Source organism: Triturus cristatus, chromosome 7 (genome assembly GCF_964204655.1).
Source record: "Triturus cristatus chromosome 7, aTriCri1.1, whole genome shotgun sequence".
In the NCBI taxonomy this organism is placed as follows: Eukaryota; Metazoa; Chordata; class Amphibia; order Caudata; family Salamandridae; genus Triturus; species Triturus cristatus.
The window spans coordinates 421031211-421049429 of record NC_140590.1 but is presented as its reverse complement, the minus strand read 5'-3'; the positions used below and the strand labels follow the sequence as shown (position 1 = coordinate 421049429).

Sequence of the window (18219 nt, the reverse complement as noted above, 5' to 3'; positions counted from 1 at the left end):
AACAGAGGTAGAGAACGATGCAAGAGACGTGCAGAAACAAGCACGAGAAGTACAGAAATAGGCAAGAGAATTGATGAAAGAAGCACAGACATGTAGAAAGAAGCAAGAGAAGCGCAGATAGAGGAAAGTGAGGTGCAGAAATAAGCAAGAGCAGTGCAGAAAGAACCAACAAAGGTACAAAAAGAGGCAAGAGGGTTGCAGAAGAAGGTAGGAGAGGTGCACCAAGAGGCAAGAAGGGTACAGAAAGAGGCAAGAGGGGTACAGAAAGAAGGAAGAGAAGTGCAAAAAGAAGCAACAGGGGTGCAGAAAGAAGCAAGAGAACTGCAGAAAAAAAGCAAGAGAGGCGCAGAAAGAGGCAAGAGGGGTACAGAAAAAAGCAAGAGAAGGGCAGAAAGAAGCAACAGAGGTGCTGAAAGAGGCAAGAGGGATGCAGAAAGAGGCAAGAGAGGTGAAGAAAAAAGCAACAGAAGTGCAGACAGAGGCAAGAGGGGTGCTAAAACAGGCAGGAAAGGAGCAGAAAGAGGGAACAGTGGTGCAGAAAGAGGCAAGAGGGATGCAGAAAGAGGCAAGAGAGGTGCAGAAAAAAGCAACAGAAGTGCAGACAGAGGCAAGAGGGGTGTTAAAACAGGCAGGAAAGGAGCAGAAAGAGGGAACAGTGGTGCAGAAAGAGGCAACAGGGCTACAGAATTTTGCAAAAAGAGGTGCAGATAGAAGCAAGAGCAGTGCAGAAAGAACCGACAGAGGTGCAGACAAGAGGGGTGCAGAAAGAGTTAGGAGAGGTGCAGAAAGAGGCTTGAAGGGTACAGAAAGAGGCTTTGAGAAGTGCAGAAACAGGCAAGAGAAGTGCAGACAGAGGCAAGAGAGGTACAGAAGGAAGAGAGTGAGATGTAGAAAGAGGCAAGTGATTTGCAGAAAGAGGCAAGAGAGGTGTAGAAAGAGGAAAGATAAGTATAGAAAGAGGCAAGAGAAGTGCAGAAAGAGGCACTTGAGATGCAGAAAGAGGCAAGAGAGGTACCGAAAGAGGCTTGAGAAGTGCAGAAAGAGGCAAGAGAAGTGCAGAAAGAACCACCAGAGGTGCAGAAAGAGGCAAGAGGGGTACAGAAAGAGGCAAGAGAAGTGCAGAAAAAGAAAAGAGAGGTACAGAAAGAGGAAGGAGGGGTACACAAAAAGGTAAGAGGGATACCGAAAAAGGCAAGAGGTGTGCAGAAAGAAGCAAGAGAAGGGCAGGAAGAAGCAACAGAGGTACTGAAAGAGGCAAGAGGGGTACAGAAAGATGCAAGAGAAGTGCAGAAAGAACCAACAGAAGTACAGAAAGAGGCAAGAGAGGTGCAGAAACAGGCAGGAAAGGTGCAGAAAGAGGGGACAGGGGTGCAGAAAGAGGCAAAAGGGATACAGAAATTTGCAAAAAGAGGTGCAGATAGAAGCAAGAGCAGTGCAGAAAGAACCAACAGAGGTGCAGAGAAGAGAGGTGCAGAAAGAGGTAGGAGAGGTGCAGAAAGAGGCAAGAGAAGTGCAGACAAAGGCAAGAGAGGTGCAAAAGGAAGAGAGTGAGGTGCAGAAAGAGGCAAGTCAGTTGTAGAAACAGGCAAGAGAGTTGTAGAAAGAATCAAGATACCCGCAGAAAAAAGCAACAGAGGTGCCGAAAGAGGCAAGTGAGGTACAGAAAGGGCAAGAGAAGTGCAGAAAGAGGCAAGTGAAGTGCAGAAAGAAGACAGTGAGGTGCAGAGAGGAAGAAAGGTGCAGGAAGAAGCAAGAAAAATGCAGAGAGAGGCAAGAGAGACACAGAAAGAAGAGAGGTTTGTGCACCATTAGTCCCAGTTGAACACCCACATTTTGCAATAAGTAACATGTGACCATTCCAGCTTTGCACAGGGCCTTCCACCATTCTGTAACACATGATCCTGCATTTTTGGGAACATTTGAGCCGTTTGAGCTAGAAACAAGGCTTTTTTTAATCAAAATCTGCAGGTTAGGCAGCAGATGATGGAATCTTTGGCAAATGCGGAAAACGTTTAATTATGTAGAAATTGGTGCAGCTGAACAGTCACATAATTCTAGTGGCCCTACTCATACCTCCGACTAGGTCCAAAAGTGCTCCTCATTGTTCCTTCTTTTTTGTGTCTCATTGAGTTTATAGGTTAGCTTCAATGAAAACGAGGAAGACTAAACCTGAGGTTACCACTCCACAACACAGACTATAATACCACATAGATACACTCCAAAACACATAATCCCACTCCACATAATTCCTATACACTAAATACCACATACTTTCTATTCACATAATTTCACTGCACAACATACCACATAATTCCACTACACACAACGTACATCCACTCTACACCAAAAAACATTAGTAAAAATATTTTACATTTGCAACATCAATTGCTCTATATCTCGCAAATGAGGACCTATTACATTACAAATGCTTCTTTAACTGGTAGTCGTGTTTGCAGAGTGGTGCAGAAAGGGGGCTTTGCTTAAGACCAGCGCTCAAGAATTCCGCTGCGTAGGACTTACAGGAGGTACCAGGAGGGCTTCTTGGCCCCAAAGTCCCTCAGGAGTAAAGTGAACTTCATCTCCCATCCACTTCTGTGCTAGGAGGCACATTTGCAGAGTGGCGGAGAAAGGGGGGAGCATAGCCTCTGAAGACCTCTAAGCAATCCCACTGTGTGGGACTTAGTGGAGGTAATGGGAGAAGTACTTGGCCCCCAAGGACAGCCTTATGGGCCAACTACCCCTCCTATTTCCTCCAGTAAGTCCCACACAGTGGGATTGCTAAGCTGTCATAGCAGGCCGTGCTCCCTCCCCCCCCCACTCTGCAAACTCACTCCCTGGCATGCTCCTGGATGGGGATTAAAGTCCCCTTCGCTGCTGGGGTTGTTAGGGGCCAACTAGCCTACCTGATACCTCCAGTATGCCCCAAATAGTTGGATTGCTGATAGGTGGACACAGGCCACCCCCGTTGTCCACCACTTTGCAAACACGCTCCTAGCATGCTCTTGGTTGGAGAATGGAGTCCCCTTTCCTCCTGAGGGACTCTGGGGGCCAACTAGCCCTCCTGATACCTCTGTAAGCCCCATACAGCTGGTTTGCTGAGAGTGGTCCAAGGCCATGCCCCCTTTTTTACACCACTCTGCAAACTCGCCTCCTGGCGCACTGCTGCTCGGGTGATGAAGTCCACTTGTGTCCTGAGATGCTCAGGACACAAGAGGACCTCATCGCCCTCCAGCAGTGCGCCAAGAGGCGCATTTGCAGAGTGGTGTAAAAAGGGTTGTGGACTCTGACCACCTCTCAGCAATCCGACTGTGTGGGGCTTACTGGAGGTACCTGAGGAGCTAGTTGGCCCCCAGGGACCCTCTGGAATGAAGGGGACTTAATCCCCCAACTTAGAACGTGCCAGGGGGAGTGTTTGCAGAGTGTTGCAGTGAGGGGGTGGGGCCTCTGGTGAGATTCCGGCTTTTCTTTTTTAAAACATTTTCAGACGTGGGGCTGTGTGGCCCTCTTCTTTTTATATTTTTTGGGTCCTGGGGACCCCATCTCCCAGGGCCCGAGCATTTGTTTTTTAATTAAAAAACAGGATGGGGGCCATGTGTCCTCGCTTCCCTGGGCCGCTATTGGCCCCATGGACCACATCCCTGCCAGCATTTTTGTTTTTTTATTATTTTGGAGGGAGGCTGCGTGGCCCCCTTCTGAGGCCAATAATGGCGTCATGGACCCCATCCCCAGGGGCATTGACTCTTTTGTTTTTTAATTAAGTACAGGAGGGGGGCTGTGTGGCTCCCTTCCCAGGCCCCTTCTGGCACCGGAGACCCCAACCCCCATGTCCAGCCCTCAAGTTGGGGACTGTGGGGGGAGCCCCAATGCCCCCACAGTGCCAGCCAGCTCCACGCCTCCTGCGGAAGCCGGCATTACTTTTGGGCAAGGGGAGCTGCTAACATGCAGCTCCCATTGCCAAAACGCAATTTTGCTTTGCTTCTTGGAAGCACGGGCAGGTTTTCTGCTCTCTCTTCCAAGAAGCAAAGCAGTGTTTGCTATGGCAGGGCGGGAGCCATGCTCCTGCCCTGTCATAGCAAACAGCAATGCCCTGGGGTGGGATACCCAGGACATTGCAGGAGCCTGTCCTGGGTGGTGGCAGTCCCCAGGGCCATCTAGGGCTCCAGGAGCGGGGCCACTCGGCCACCCTCCCTACATTTGCACAGCCTGGCAATGGACCCCTGTATTTCAATAATAAGTGCCCTGGGGAGGTGGTGGTCCCGGGGGCAGTGTGGGAGGGCTCGAGCCCCCCACACAGAGTTGTAGCTCCGTGGAGGTGACGTTTTCCTGGGCTGCGGTGGTCCGTGTGGCCACCCGCATTCAAAGCTTGGGTTAGGAGGGCATGCGAGGTCTCTAAAATATTAAATGCCCCAGGGAGGTGGCGGTCCCCAGGGCTTGGGGGGCCTGCGAAGCCCCCTGCACAAAAATGTAAATGCCCCGGTGCAGCGTGGGGGCAGGAGCCCCCACCATGCATTTTAAATAAAAAGACCCTGGGAGGTGGCGGTCCCCGGGACTGCTGGAGCCCGCACTTCATTTGAGCAGGCCTAGGGGGTTAGGGGGTTTCTACCTTGCCCCCTTTTCTTGTTTTTTTATGTTTTTTCTACTGTTTTCTTGTGACTCGGTTACCGAGTCACATGATGGCTGCCAATACATTCTGGTTTGGAGCGTTTGCAGCCAATCAGAATTAAGCTCCTGCTCGGGAGGGTTTGCGAACCCTCCTCGGTGCTCAGATATATACATTTGGATTTTTTTCATTCCTCAGCAACTACTGAACGGATTTACACCATTTAAAAAAAGGTCGCTTTCTGAACCAAGAGCTATCTTTTTGCCAAATTTTGAGTCATTCTGTTCTGGCTGTTCCTATGGAAATTAACATGGGGAAAACGCATTTTGGCACCCCCCTTTTTTCTCGTCTCCTTCTTGATGAATCACTCCAAAAACTTCAAGACAGGAGCTGACCTGAGTGAACCATTAGTTTTGAAAATTTTGCGAAGATTCGTCAAACAGCACCAAGATATTAGCAAAAGAATAACGCTTTTTGAATAGAAACAAGGTCCTAACTATAACTACCAAATGGTGACCGCCAGTAGGTAATATATATATATCAATGTCATTGAGAAAGGAGTTAACCCGAAATGTGTCTGTTCGGTGTTGTGGTCCTTTTTGGCAAAAAAATTTGAAATGATGATGTATTCCTAGCCTCAATCAATGATCAGGACGAGATAATTGTTTTGGAATTGGAACGCGTCTCAGCAACACGGAGGATTGCACCCGTGTCGAGTGGAGCGGCAGCTGGTGGAAGTGTAATTGCTTGAATGAAATGCTGTAGAATGCACTATTTGGCCGATTGTTTTAAATTCTCTCAGTTGTAGCATTCCACACACCCCTAGCCCTTTCCCAGTCAGATTTGAAAAAGCTAGTTTTGTCTGCAATGGGATACCTTCTTTTTCTGGCTACTCCCTCAAGTATATGTGTCAGGGACCCTGCTAAGATTGGATTGAAACAGACAAGCAAGAAGAGTCTGACTTAAGCAAGGATAAGGTAAATCTGGAGGAGGGATTTAGTATACAGAAGGCAATCCCTGAAAGTTGGAACGGAAAAGGACAAGGCAGATTCTGTGGCCTGGAATACATTGAGAGAGGCTGTGAATGGGACAGTGGGATTGAACTGGGTAAAGTATGCAAAGACACAACTATACAGACAAGATCAACACTGAACAACAAATATTAAAAAAGAAAAATAGCAGTGGAAACAGAATCACAATATACAAACTATTATCAATGATCACTTGTATACTCATTGGAAATTGAGCTCTGTGCGAGAGAACCATCTTGTAAAAGGCCAGGATCAGCTACTTTCACAGAGTCTGAGAAGACACCCAGCAACTCTTACGTGCGAAGAGTGCTGGGTTGAGTGTCTGTGCAAGAGGCTCCAAGCCTCAGAATCTCACAGGCATTGCCGAGAATAATAATCAAAATATCAACATAAGCACAAGAGTTGATAAAAGAGAAGAGAGCAAGAAACACTGAAAACAGGAATGGGGCTCAGTAAAAAGCATGATCAAATTCAAGAACAAGGACACGACTGAACTCAAAGTCTGTTGAAATGAGGACACAGAAATCCAAAAAAGGAAAGCTACAAACAAACGGATGCAGGACTGGATCAAAGTAGATAGGGTACGAAACAAGAATACAGACTTAAAATCTGCAAACCGAGAAGACTGAGCAGGTAGTGTGCAGACCAATCTAGAATCAGTAGTAAACGTAAGGACAGACAGACAACAGCATCAAGGAACAGAAACAGGATAGAAAAAGTAACAAAGCAGGGAGTTTGGTGTAGGGAGCAAGGATAAAGGGAAACCGAAATACAAGGAATGAATGAGCAAGTCAGAATTCACAGCCTGGCCAATTTTCCCAGGTCCATGCATGACTGGCTGTTCCAATCCAAGTTTCCACTGTGAACTCAGTGACTTGTAGTCACTTTTATTTTATTAGAAATCCAGAACTATAAGTCCCAGAATACAAAGAAAATATCTGGACTGTTGCAGCTAATCACAAATGGACCTGAGCAAATTTCTCAGGTCCTGGAGTATGAGCAGCAGGGTGGAACAAATGGAAGTCCAGCGAAAACGACTGCTGTGAAGCCCTGCACTCTAAGTTAACAGGGAATAAGTAGTTAGTCAGACATGAATTAACAACCAGGTGTGGGGAATCGGGGAATCACCTATGAAGATAAGCCTACACTGGAAAAGGGCAAACTATGGAAGCACGCAGGCACAATAAGTGAAACAGAGAAACCAGAAATGTACAGTACAGAATGTAGGTGTGTGACAAGTTGAAGAAGATATTCAGGAACTAAGATGCAAAACTGAGTACAACCACCATGACATGGTAGGGGAAAGATTGGGCAACAGAAGAAACTACACATACAACAATGCACCAGGATGATGAAGACGAAATCCAAACTGGAAAATAATGTGAAGCAAGGTATGCAGTGTGCTGAGGAATGTACTAACAGAATACTGACATTATGGCTGCTGCTGACAAACCCTCTCCAGCACCTACAGTGAGAGAGTCATATGTCATTATAGTATCTTTCAAAACTCCTGATAATACACTTAAAAACAATATGTTCCGATAAACTAGGAGGCCTGGTAACCCAATGTCTAGCTTCGCCTATCAAGCTGTACCTTCCCAGCATATCTGTCAACCTTATGAGTGCTTGCCTGTCTTCTCTCCGTGAATATATCATACATGCTAACATTTTCAAACTGGAAAGTGGGAGATATTAAAAAACGAATTGAAGTAATGGTGTTTCCCTATATGCTTACATTGAAGCAGAGGCAATTTTAGGCAGGAGATATCTAAATAAAGGTTCACAACTTTCGAGTCTCCCACTGAAGAGGGTGTGTTGGAATATATTGTGTGTGTGTATTGTCTATGCGCATGTTTCTATAAAGAATGTGTCTTTTCTGCACTTCATGAGTATGCCTACTTTATGAATACATGTCTCCAGTCTCTGTCAGGGATGGCATATGTGTTTACCTTGCAGAAGAGCCAAAACCATTGGCATTGTTAATTAACATTCTGGCCTTCACAAAGACTTTAAAGACACTAGCATGCAGCGAAAATGCACCTTGTTTCCATCGTGCATCTCGTGAGTATTCTTTCATTGGTTAGGCTCGGTTCTTGGCTTGGTTTGCACTAGGTTGGGCGTGTTTTTCACAGACAAAGTGCTTTATAACAATCCTCCACTGTGCAGTGTGGTGTTGGATTCACTGAACACTGAAGATGCGCGCAGGGAAGACAATGCTGTGGGTAACAAACGGCTGGATTCCTGTGCTTGCCTTTCTTTGGCTGCAATTGAATCAGGTAAACATGTTTACCAGAAAACGTTGTTTGGGAGGTGTTATATTGAAAGTTCTCAGTGTGTCGCTGTTCTCATATTATTCTAATTAGTCCTAGAAACGTTAGCATTTATTTTCATTGCACGTGCACCTCTGACAAAATCGAGGACAAAATATCGTGTGGACAGAATATGGTGTCAAAATATCGAGAAGGTATGTGCAAATAGGTAAGTATACGTTCACGTCTATATACCTTGAAGATGCATATATCCTCAAGGTACACATATAGTATAACTCTGCTTTCCCATAGAAGCCTACCATCACAATATCATTTTACTTGATATTCTTGACACAATCAATCAGTCAATCAGGGGTTTGTAGCGCGCGGCTATTCACCTGTGAGGGTCTCAAGGCGCTATTTTGGACTGGATAGTTTGTCCAAACACATCTAGAAGTGAAGGCTAAATACTGAAGAGGCCCTTTCTTCTTAACCACACTTTCTCGTTTGAATGAGCCTCCGCAAGTGGGCGCTGCTTGTCTTTGGTTTTTACTTGAAAACATATCGACTCTACATTTGTCCAAAAATGCACGTTTAACAATTTTTACAGTGGCTTGTTTGTAATCTCGTACAGTGTCTTCTGGGATGTTGTGCGGAAGAGCGGTGCCCAGGTGAGACGGGCGGCAGCCACACCTCTAAGGGCTCATCCCGTTGGGACTGAGAGCCCAGTCCCGTTACCATTCTAATCTTTCTCTTTTTAGTCTTCTCCGCAGCGAGAGAACGGCGGCGCAGCTGAGGCGGGAGAGGACCCACACCGCAAAGTAAACACTTACAAATAAATGCATCTTTCGCTCTTGTGTCGTCCCAGCTCCCTTTTTTCTGTATAACCTGTAGGTGAACTACACCGGTAACCCGTGTTTTTGTAGGTTAGATGGAGTGGGTTAATGCACGTCCTGCTCCCTCTTCTGCTACTGGGGCCGTGCAGGGCATCGCACTGTGCCTGGGGTAGCATTTCTAAACCTTAGCGAGTCTCTCTCCCTGTTCAAATCTAGTACCCTGATATTTTCGCTAATGTAAACAATTTTAAATTCTACCACTGGCGGTTTGTCTAGGTGTCAGGAAAAAAGATACAGTTCTCGTTTTTTCCCCCTAGGATTCCTAATAAACGTTTCCCACCCATACAGAAAAAAGTATAAAAGATGACAGCATACTGTTTGCTATGGGCTTTTTCATAGCCTGCAAAACTACACATTTTACAATGTGTTTACTATACGAAGTACAAAAGAATTTCAAAATCACAAAGTACTGGTGCAGAGAAAAGAACGTGGATTCACCCTGATGGTGAATATAAGCCAAAAGAATGGTTAAAGATATTTTCCTGTATGAACAAAATGAGTCATTTATACATAGAATTTCTGTGGAAGAACTGAAGGGCGCCACCCCTCCTCGGGGGCGTGGCGCCGTTAGTGGCAGCAAAGTGACGTCAGAGTAGGGATCCCTTCCGGTTCACATAACCCGGAAGTGGATAAGACGCTAGGTGGCAAAAACCGGAAGTGCGTAGCGTAGGGAGGAAGGAAGGCAGGGTGACCCCGGAAGCGATTTGCGTTGGGCGCGAGGCTTGAAAAGCCAGCGAGCCTGAAGACTCCCCCTCTTTGTCCACTCTCCTGCCGGAGTCGGAGGTCGCATTTCAAGTTCCCCACCCACCCATCCCTGAAGTTAAGGTTTCGGGTTAAGCGGGGTCTCGGGGTACTGGCGGGGTCCTGGGCAAGAGGAATGACAGGGACTCCGTTAGTCGGTGCCATTTTTGACCCCAGAACAGGTTTTGAAAATCATCATGGGCTCCGGGCTGGCGAGAGATTTGGGGCTGACCTGCTGGTGGCTCTGGATTCTCTAGCTCTACCCTGGAAGCCGTTGGTGGTCACAAGTGGTGGCAGATTATTTACCTGCGGCTCTGTTGACCGGAGGGCAGTCAACCTAAGGAGAGCAGGCTATCTTGGTTGTGGCCTGCTGGCACAGCCCGAAGGTAAAGCAAAGGCCCCTTTGAGGGCGGGATGTAAATATAATGACAATGCGTGAATTTTGAGATTTATTTGAATGCTGTGGTGTTTATAAGAAAAGTGTTTTAAAAGATTCTACAAATAAATAAGAAAGGCCAATGGAATAATTGGCCAGAAAGTTAATTTAATAAAACGTACACACTGTGAAGACCAAAGCTGACTCAGGTGTCTCTTTGAGAGAGTGGAGAAGACTGGTGATGTTGAGGGGGGGGACAAGTGCGCTTTGTATGCCATCTATTTGCAGGGTTTAGTTGCTCTACATTTAGGGACCCGACGTCTGAGTAAAGTGAGACTTTTTTAGTCCACTTCGTCGCCATAATGTGTATATCTGATAGATGTGTTGAAGTATGGTAACAGCTTGTTTCTTATTAAATAGGTTAGATGATAATGTGCATGTTACACTGAATTCTTTTTCAGTATTACACTTGGGCACTCTGAGCCTGAAAACTACATCTCTCAGCATATTCGAAACATATTCAAGGATACAACGATTTCCCTTCCACATAATATCATGGTTTTGTTAATTCAACTGATTTGTGACATTAAAAGCCCTGTTAAAGGTTAGCAAACATGTTTTCCTTTGGGCTTTCGCTTGGGTTTCACTTTGAGGACACCATTAGCAGGTGGGTAGAGTGAATCATATACCAAGCACGTGTGACTGACGCAGGTCCGTTTGACTGGATAAATGCCAGCGCCATGTCAAGTGAGCCTGTTTTTTAACACGACAGTAGATTGGAGGCGCTCAGTCGCGTGCGGGACATGCCACTGGCCCGGAATGGCGCCCAGTTGTGACGCCGTCAGTCACCTGTCAAGAGAGACTATGTCTATGAAAGGCCAGTAGGACTGCAGCTGGTGAGGTGCCTGCCATTCACATCAGGCGATTTCAAGTCCCTGATTGGTAAAGGTCAGTCACAGTTTAGAAGGGTCATAGTCACATGTTAAAATCATGGTGCTTCTAAAACGCGCCAAGTGCAGCTGGGTAGAGCCAGAACGTGCAACATTTCTCGTGCCAATGTGCACTTAAAAGGCCGGCTGGTGCGAGTAATCAGTCTCACAACAGACAAATCATGCTTATGGCATGCTGATAATCTTTAGTTTCATTCATTTACAAGTTTGGCAAGATTGGTTGTGATTGGTGGTCCTAGGCTTGGTGACCTCTCTGAGCCTGGAACCTGAACCTTGAGCCCTAAACGAGCCAAGCTTTCACGGTAGACGATGTGGCCGAGCGGGAGCGGCCATTGCTGCCAACCAGGTAACATGGGGAACCAGGTTATAATACTGGCAACAAACCAGCATTCTGCGATTGTCAGCACATCTCCCTGAGATGAAAAAAAGAATCACACTACATAAGGGTGCATTTCAAGGCGAAAAGTGCCGCCAGAATGTCACTTTTAGCGACGTTCTAATGACGCTATGCCCTCCTCCATATTTTCAAAGCGGAGTTAAGCCACTTTTTGTGGCTTTGTGCTGCCTTGTAAATACGCCCCTTTTACATGCCTATCTTTTCGTGAAATGGGTGTTGCTGTGTGCATTCCCCAACAACACTCATTTTTTTTTTTACTCCACCCCAGATTTGTAAATCTGATGGAGCGAAAATTCTGCAGCACACATTGAAAGAGCAAGAAGCCATTAATGGTTATTTCTGTGCAGGAAGGTGTCCCTTCCGGACACCGTCCTGCACAGGAACAATCATTAAATTATGATGCTTTGCTACTTTTATATGTGTTGCAGAATGCAGCGCACATGGAAGTAACAAATTGCCATTATTGAATGTTTATGTGCAGGAAAGGAAATCTTCCTGCGCATAAACAATAATTCCCTGTAACGCAGGCACCCTTGCTCTTTAAAGCAAGGGTGCCTGTGTTGGCACTGGGCAGGTAATTTTAGTGCCAGAACTAGGTTAAAACACAGGGGTGTGTGTTAATATTGTAAATATGGCACATCCCTGTGTTTTGGAAATGTCGGATCGTGGCGTCCCAAATTTGGCGCAGCTCCGCGATCTGACCTTTCCTTGTAAATATGCCCCATAGTCTATATCTTCTGTGTAGAAACCTTAAGCCCTTGGGCAAGGTTCACTCCATGTAAAACTAACAGAAGATAAATGTGGATTCTGCCTGTCACCCATGCTTTCGGGTCATTTTCCAAGAATTAAGGACCAAGCATTTCCCTTTGATGGCAGACAGAGATACTCTTATAGGAGCTGAATTGCGAAGTGTCAAACTGGAAAATCTGGGATCGATCCTAGCGTCCCTGCTCCACCAAACTGTGTGATCCAAGGCAAAAAATTTATTTGACAGAGCTTCACTTTTGTTTATTGTGACATATGAGAGCAGCTTCAAATACATGAGTTCAGAATATATGATGTACAAGAACCTTTAGTATCTGAATTTAGGCTACATATTTCCTCGCTGCATTTTAGTTCACTAATAGCATCGTCATCAGATTGGTTGAACGAATGTTTCACAGTTTATATTCAAAATCTCACTTTTAATAAATACTTCTAAAATATTCTGATGAACAAAGGTAAAACGCTTCCACATATAAAAATTTTTTTTTTGAGTTTTGAAGACACCTTAGCACATTCTAACATGATATGTTTTGCATTATTTGCATGAAGAATATTTTCAGGGCTCGATTCGTGTGCAGGCTCTTCGGGCCAGAGCCCACCGTCGGCTGGGCTCTGCATTGGCTGTCCCTGTTGATTTTTTGGCTTGCCCACCTCTACTTGTAGAGACCGAAAACTCCTATTTGACTATGTCCCAGCCGTGCTTTCTTATCATAAGCTGCCCGTTTGCGGCTGGCTCTAACAGCAATGCCTGCCTTTGAGATGCTATTCCACATATTACAGACTCAGCCACCCTATTCTGCTGGACTTGCAGAGGCTTACATAATATGACTATCTCTCCTCCGACCATCCATGATGTTCGGTGGCTGACAGCATTTGACTGTCAACCTCAGTTCTGCTGCCCCCTCCATCTACCAACAGAAAGACTTAGGGGCATATCAACAACAACCGTCGATAATTATCTCTAAGCGCACTTAGCGCTAGGATAATTATCGCCGGCTAGCGTGAATTTTTATCGCTGAGATAGCGTGCTATTAGCAACGCTTATCTCAATAGCGATAAAAATCCTCACGCTAACAGGCTAACTTGAGATTATCGCTGGAAACCCAGCGATAATCTCACGTTACCTTGTTGATAGGGACAGGCAAACTTAGCCATGATATCCTTCTTCCATAGGATATCATGGCTAAGTCTGAAAAATACCAGACGTAAAAAAGCAGCGTTAACCGCAGTTAGCGCTGCTTTTTTTGTCTCTAACAGGGTTAGCGACATTCTTGATAATAGGAGAAATGTCGCTTAGCGACATTTCTCCTATTATTTTACTCTGGAACGCCCCCTTTGCATCTCATTAGAGATGCAAGGGGAAGCGTAGAGTAAAAGGGTGCTAACATGCAAATTTGCATGTTAGCACCCTGTTGTTGATAGGGCGCTAGTTTTATCTCTCCTTTTTTGGCTTTTAAAGCCAAAAAAGCAAAGATAAAGCCCTTGTTGATGTGCCCCTTGATGAGTCAAAAATTACATAAATCTCTCTAGCTGGTCACGTTTGGTAACACAACCTTCAGAGACTAGAGGACTGCCAAAAAATAATACATATTTCATTGTCTATTTCTGACAGACCTTTTCCCTTCTTTAGGCACACCGGCCTCAAATCCAGTAAGACATTAGGTTGGCCCAATTAAAGAAAAGTGGCTTCTTAATAGTGAACAATTCTAACCCATTGGTGGCTTCTATTGTAAGTGTGTGGAGGAGTGCATGTGAAATATCGGACGGAGATCTGCGCCAACAAAGAATTGCAAAACGGTATCAAAACTCACAATTATAGTACAGTCCAAGCAAATCAAGCTTGCTTTTCTCACAGTGAAAATATTTTCTGTGCTCATCAAGACATGTTGTGTGTGTTCCGTGTTGTAAGAGTGCAGGAGTGAAGAGAGAAGTCAAACTGTACAGGCAGTTCAGATTGAACAGCTATGTAGTCTGACCTAAATTCTGACCTTCTTAAGCAGATATGATACGCCCCCCCCGTAGAAATTTGTTCTTATTTGTATCAAAGCTAGGCTTGACTAAAGCTGCATACAGTTCCTGCAGTCTTAAACCAACTACAGGCATCAATGAGACTGTTGTTTTATCTGAAATGACAAAGATACAAACATCAAACCAAAGCCTGGTGCAAGGACCTACTGGCACGTCTTATTAAGATTAGGCCTGGGCTAAATTTCCGTTTCGCTCGCGGAAATTGCGATAATTTGACATTTTCGCGTTCCGCGGAGAGCGCAAAAATGTCAAAATTTCCGCATTCTGCAGCTTACCGATAATTTGTTTCTTGCTCGCACTGTAAAATAATACATTCTTGCGCGCGCGCGATCGCCTTACCTGAATCCCCGCGTTCGCCGACCAGTTTTCCCGATCCGGTCGCGTTCTCCACGAGATGTTGGATGGCTGGTAGCCTTTTGCGCTGTCTCGCGACCGTTCGCGCCCGCAGTAATGTCATTGGTCGCGCGATCACGTCTTTCTTCTCGCGATCATGCACCGCGAGAAGAGTGAAAACAAGATGGCCGCGCTCGCGAGCAACCGCATGGGTAAGTTGGCGAACAGGCAGGAAAAAAACTTCCGCATCTTCGCGATATTTCCGCTTGTTTGCGGAGATTTGTAACATTTTCGCGATAATTTGCGAAAGTCACTTTCGCAAATTCCGCCCACCCCTAATTAAGATGGCTGAACGATCTTTTGAGGCTGTATCATCATTACTCAACATCTCAACATAGATACTATGAACTGGACAACACCAGCAATACTCGATAAAGCTGCTACTCTTATAATAGGGCAGTGCCAGCACTTAGTGAGACACAACCAACACTAGTCAGTGAAGGCACAATATTTTTAATTATACAGAATCAATACTACCAGATAAGGTTGTTATAATTTTAAAGGGGCGGCACCAAACTGTTCTGCAAGACTTCTACACTTAATGGGACAGTACAGACACTACTCAGTAATTATGCTATACTTTTAGAGTGACAGCACCAACCCTGGTGACCTAGGCTGGCGTGCTTAAAACGCGACACTATCAACACTATTCAGCAAGATTGTATATTTGTACTGAGGCAGTATCAAGTAGGGCTGGCTCTAGGTCTGTGCGGCAGGTGCGACCGCACCGGGAGGTGACTTTGGGTGGGGGTGTTGTATTTGTAAGTATACTATAGTTTGAAAAGCACCTGTTGCCACATTCCTGGCCTCCAGCAATTTTCAGAAAATATAAAAATGTAAAGCTAACTCTGGTGATAAATGTTCTACCTAGGAAGAGAATAGAGGTTTGTCTAGTGGAAGTTTTGACTCATGGTGAGGTAGTGCAGTGGTGGCTTAATTTACCTGTGGCAAAGTATGTGTACCATGCAGATCACAAAGTGCATATAATGTAAATAGATCAGTGGCTTACTGCTTTTGTCTATGAGATCCTATTGTTACTTACAGTTTATAAGTTAAACTCCTGACATAGAACAGTAAGCTATTAATCGTCATCAAAGAGCTGTATGCAAATTATTAAGTATAGACTAGAGCGTCATGATTTTTTCGCCAGTCTTTCATTATCCTAACGTTAGAAAAAGGGTTTATTTGGATAGAAATCAATTCTTATTATTACAGAGAACCCCCCAACCATGTTGTTACGTTTTAAATTCTGAGTTAGTGCTTGTCCAGATCAAGCACTCTTAAACTATACTGACTATCAGTATGGATGACACGTGACTCCTACACCTTGTAGTTCTCTGGCTTATGTAACATTTCCTATATGCTGATTTACACATGTATGATTGATTGTCTGTGTAATGCGGTGGTGATGTAAAGTGCTCTGATACCCTACACTGGTCTGAGTGGCACTAAATAACCAATTACATTCATCTGAGAGTGAGTGGTTAGGGAGACTTGAGGGGCACTATTAAAGGGTGCTAGCGAGGGTATCCATGACGGAGGCGGTCATTGGGGGGGGTAAAAACAAACATTGTGGCACTGGCGCCACCAGTGGTAAAGCCAGGCCTGGTATCAAGTCTACTCAATCAAAGCTAGACTTCTGACTCCTCTGCTGTTGGGAGCTACCAGTCACACCCTGAGTGATGTGGTATTATTTTTTGCTGTAATACCTTAGGATTTTTCCACGCACATATTTGCAAAATCTGCCACCAGAATATGTTCCCGTCATAGGAAATTACCCATAGAAGGTGGCAGTTATAGCATCCGCCCCCCCCCCCCCTCCCCACTCCCTGGTAATTTCCACTTACATTATTAATTTTGCTTCACAAAATAGCATCAGTCGTTTCAGTTACACAATTATCATTATATCACCACAATACTTACAAAGAGGACTCTTTTCCACAGGGGAAAATTCTGTCAATCACCAGTAAAGCAGGTTTATTGGGAGACAGTAAAAAGTAGCGAAATATATGTTTTTTTTAAAAGAGGCAGTGGCAAAGCCGAGAAGACTCTCTCTTGTTTAGATTGACTCATCTGCTTCGCGTCCCACTGTACAAATGTGATTCTATTGTAAACAAATATGTCGAAGTCCTAAGCGTTAAGTGTTTGAATCGCCCTACGTAGTGGTATTCATTTAATTGGCCTCGTAAGAAAAAACAAATAACTCAAATATACAGTGAAGCAAACCACACAACATTCCCTCAACCCACCAAACCTGCTCAACAGTAACTGGAAAAAAGCAGGCCTTTCAATTAATCCGAGTGAAAATGCATTTGTTTTATATTAATAGATTATTTTTAATAACAAAACAAAAAAGAGAACTATTTAACTTAATCTATTTTTACCGTCCGTTTCTACATAAAAATGGACATTAAGCAGAAAGTGGCCACTTAAAGCTACAGCGATACCAAGCTCATTGCGTATTTACAGTGGGAAAACATAAATAAACTCAAGCTGTACATATTCTGTGAGGAGGCAACAGAGATGTTAGAGCAGACTCCCAGCACTATGCCTCTGCTTGTGAACACAGACAAGTAAGGATTTTGAGCATAATGCTCGTATAACAGACCATGGGAGATATGTACAAGGAAGTGGCGGAGCATGTCGTTAGCCTCCTTGGCTTAACAACATGCTCCGCCACTTCGGAAATGCAAGGCTGCACCATATTTACAAGAATGTGGTGCAGCCTTGCGTTTCCCACTGCGATGGTACTGGGTTAAACAACTTAGCGCCAACACAGGCACCCTTGCACCAGAGTGCAAGGATGTCTGCGTACAGGGGAGGATCGTTTAGGTGTAGGAAGGCTTCCCTTACTGCACATAAACAATCCTAAAATGTAATGCTGGCACTTTCACGTGTGACAGAATTGCATTTTTATTAAAGGTGTGTTTATGTACAGGAAGGGACACCTTCCTGTATATAAACAAACCATGGCATTTTGCTTTTTCCATGTGTGCTGCACAAGGCAGCACACATGGAAAGAGCAAAAATGAGGAGAAATAATGCATTTCTCCTCGTTTTGCCAACTTAAGACCAGGGTTTTCATGGTCTTAGTGTTCGCGCTGCCTCCTATGTACGCCACCCTTGTACATAGGGTGCAGCGTCAAATACAATGGGTGTTGCGGTGGAACGCCCACTGCAACACTCACTGCACACCCCTTTCATTCTGACCATAGTGTGAAAGGGTGCCTTATGTACAAGGCAAAGTTAAGCCAAGTTAAGTGGCATAACGCTGTCTTGTACATAAGGCAAGACCCCTATTGCCACGGGAACGTCACAAAAAGTGACGTTTCCGTGGCGATAGGGGCTTGTACATATGCCCCCATGTGTCTTTAAAATCCCCTTTCAGAGAGAGCACCTAAGTCTTTCTACTGAAATTTTGCCTGAGGGTGAGCTGCTGGGGAGGAGTCCCCTTGTACAGCTAGCTTACACTTCACCATGCTAATGCAGGTTGTCAATGAAGTAAGAGGTGAAATAGCAAAAAAGCGCCTGAGGGAGATGGTGACCCTGCAGCTTCTTTTAAGGCCTGGCATTATCAAAGACATTAGATTTTACTAAAATCCGCTCTTTCTCTCTCTCTAAAGATTTATGTAGGTAGACATACTTAGATCAACAATAGGGGTTCTTGGCACCCAACGACCCTCAGCAGCCAAGAGGTGTCCATTCCCCAACCAGTAGTGGGCTCTGAGGCCCCTTTGCAGAGTGGCTCAGAAAGGGGGTGGGGCCTGCAACATGGTCTTGGCAATCCCATTGT

General features: G+C 45.1%; 1 protein-coding gene across 1 annotated transcript in view; it reads left to right on the top strand.

Moving 5' to 3' along the window:
* The first annotated feature begins 7800 nt into the window (after nucleotides 1-7800).
* LOC146809847 (cytosolic phospholipase A2 gamma-like) overlaps nucleotides 7801-18219 on the top strand; it is a 780602-nt gene continuing 770183 nt past the window's right edge. Inside the window, exon 1 of the mRNA XM_085616715.1 lies at nucleotides 7801-7907. Within this exon, the coding sequence (XP_085472841.1) occupies nucleotides 7827-7907 (81 nt within the window). The 5' untranslated portion in view covers nucleotides 7801-7826. The remainder of the gene's footprint in view (nucleotides 7908-18219) is intronic.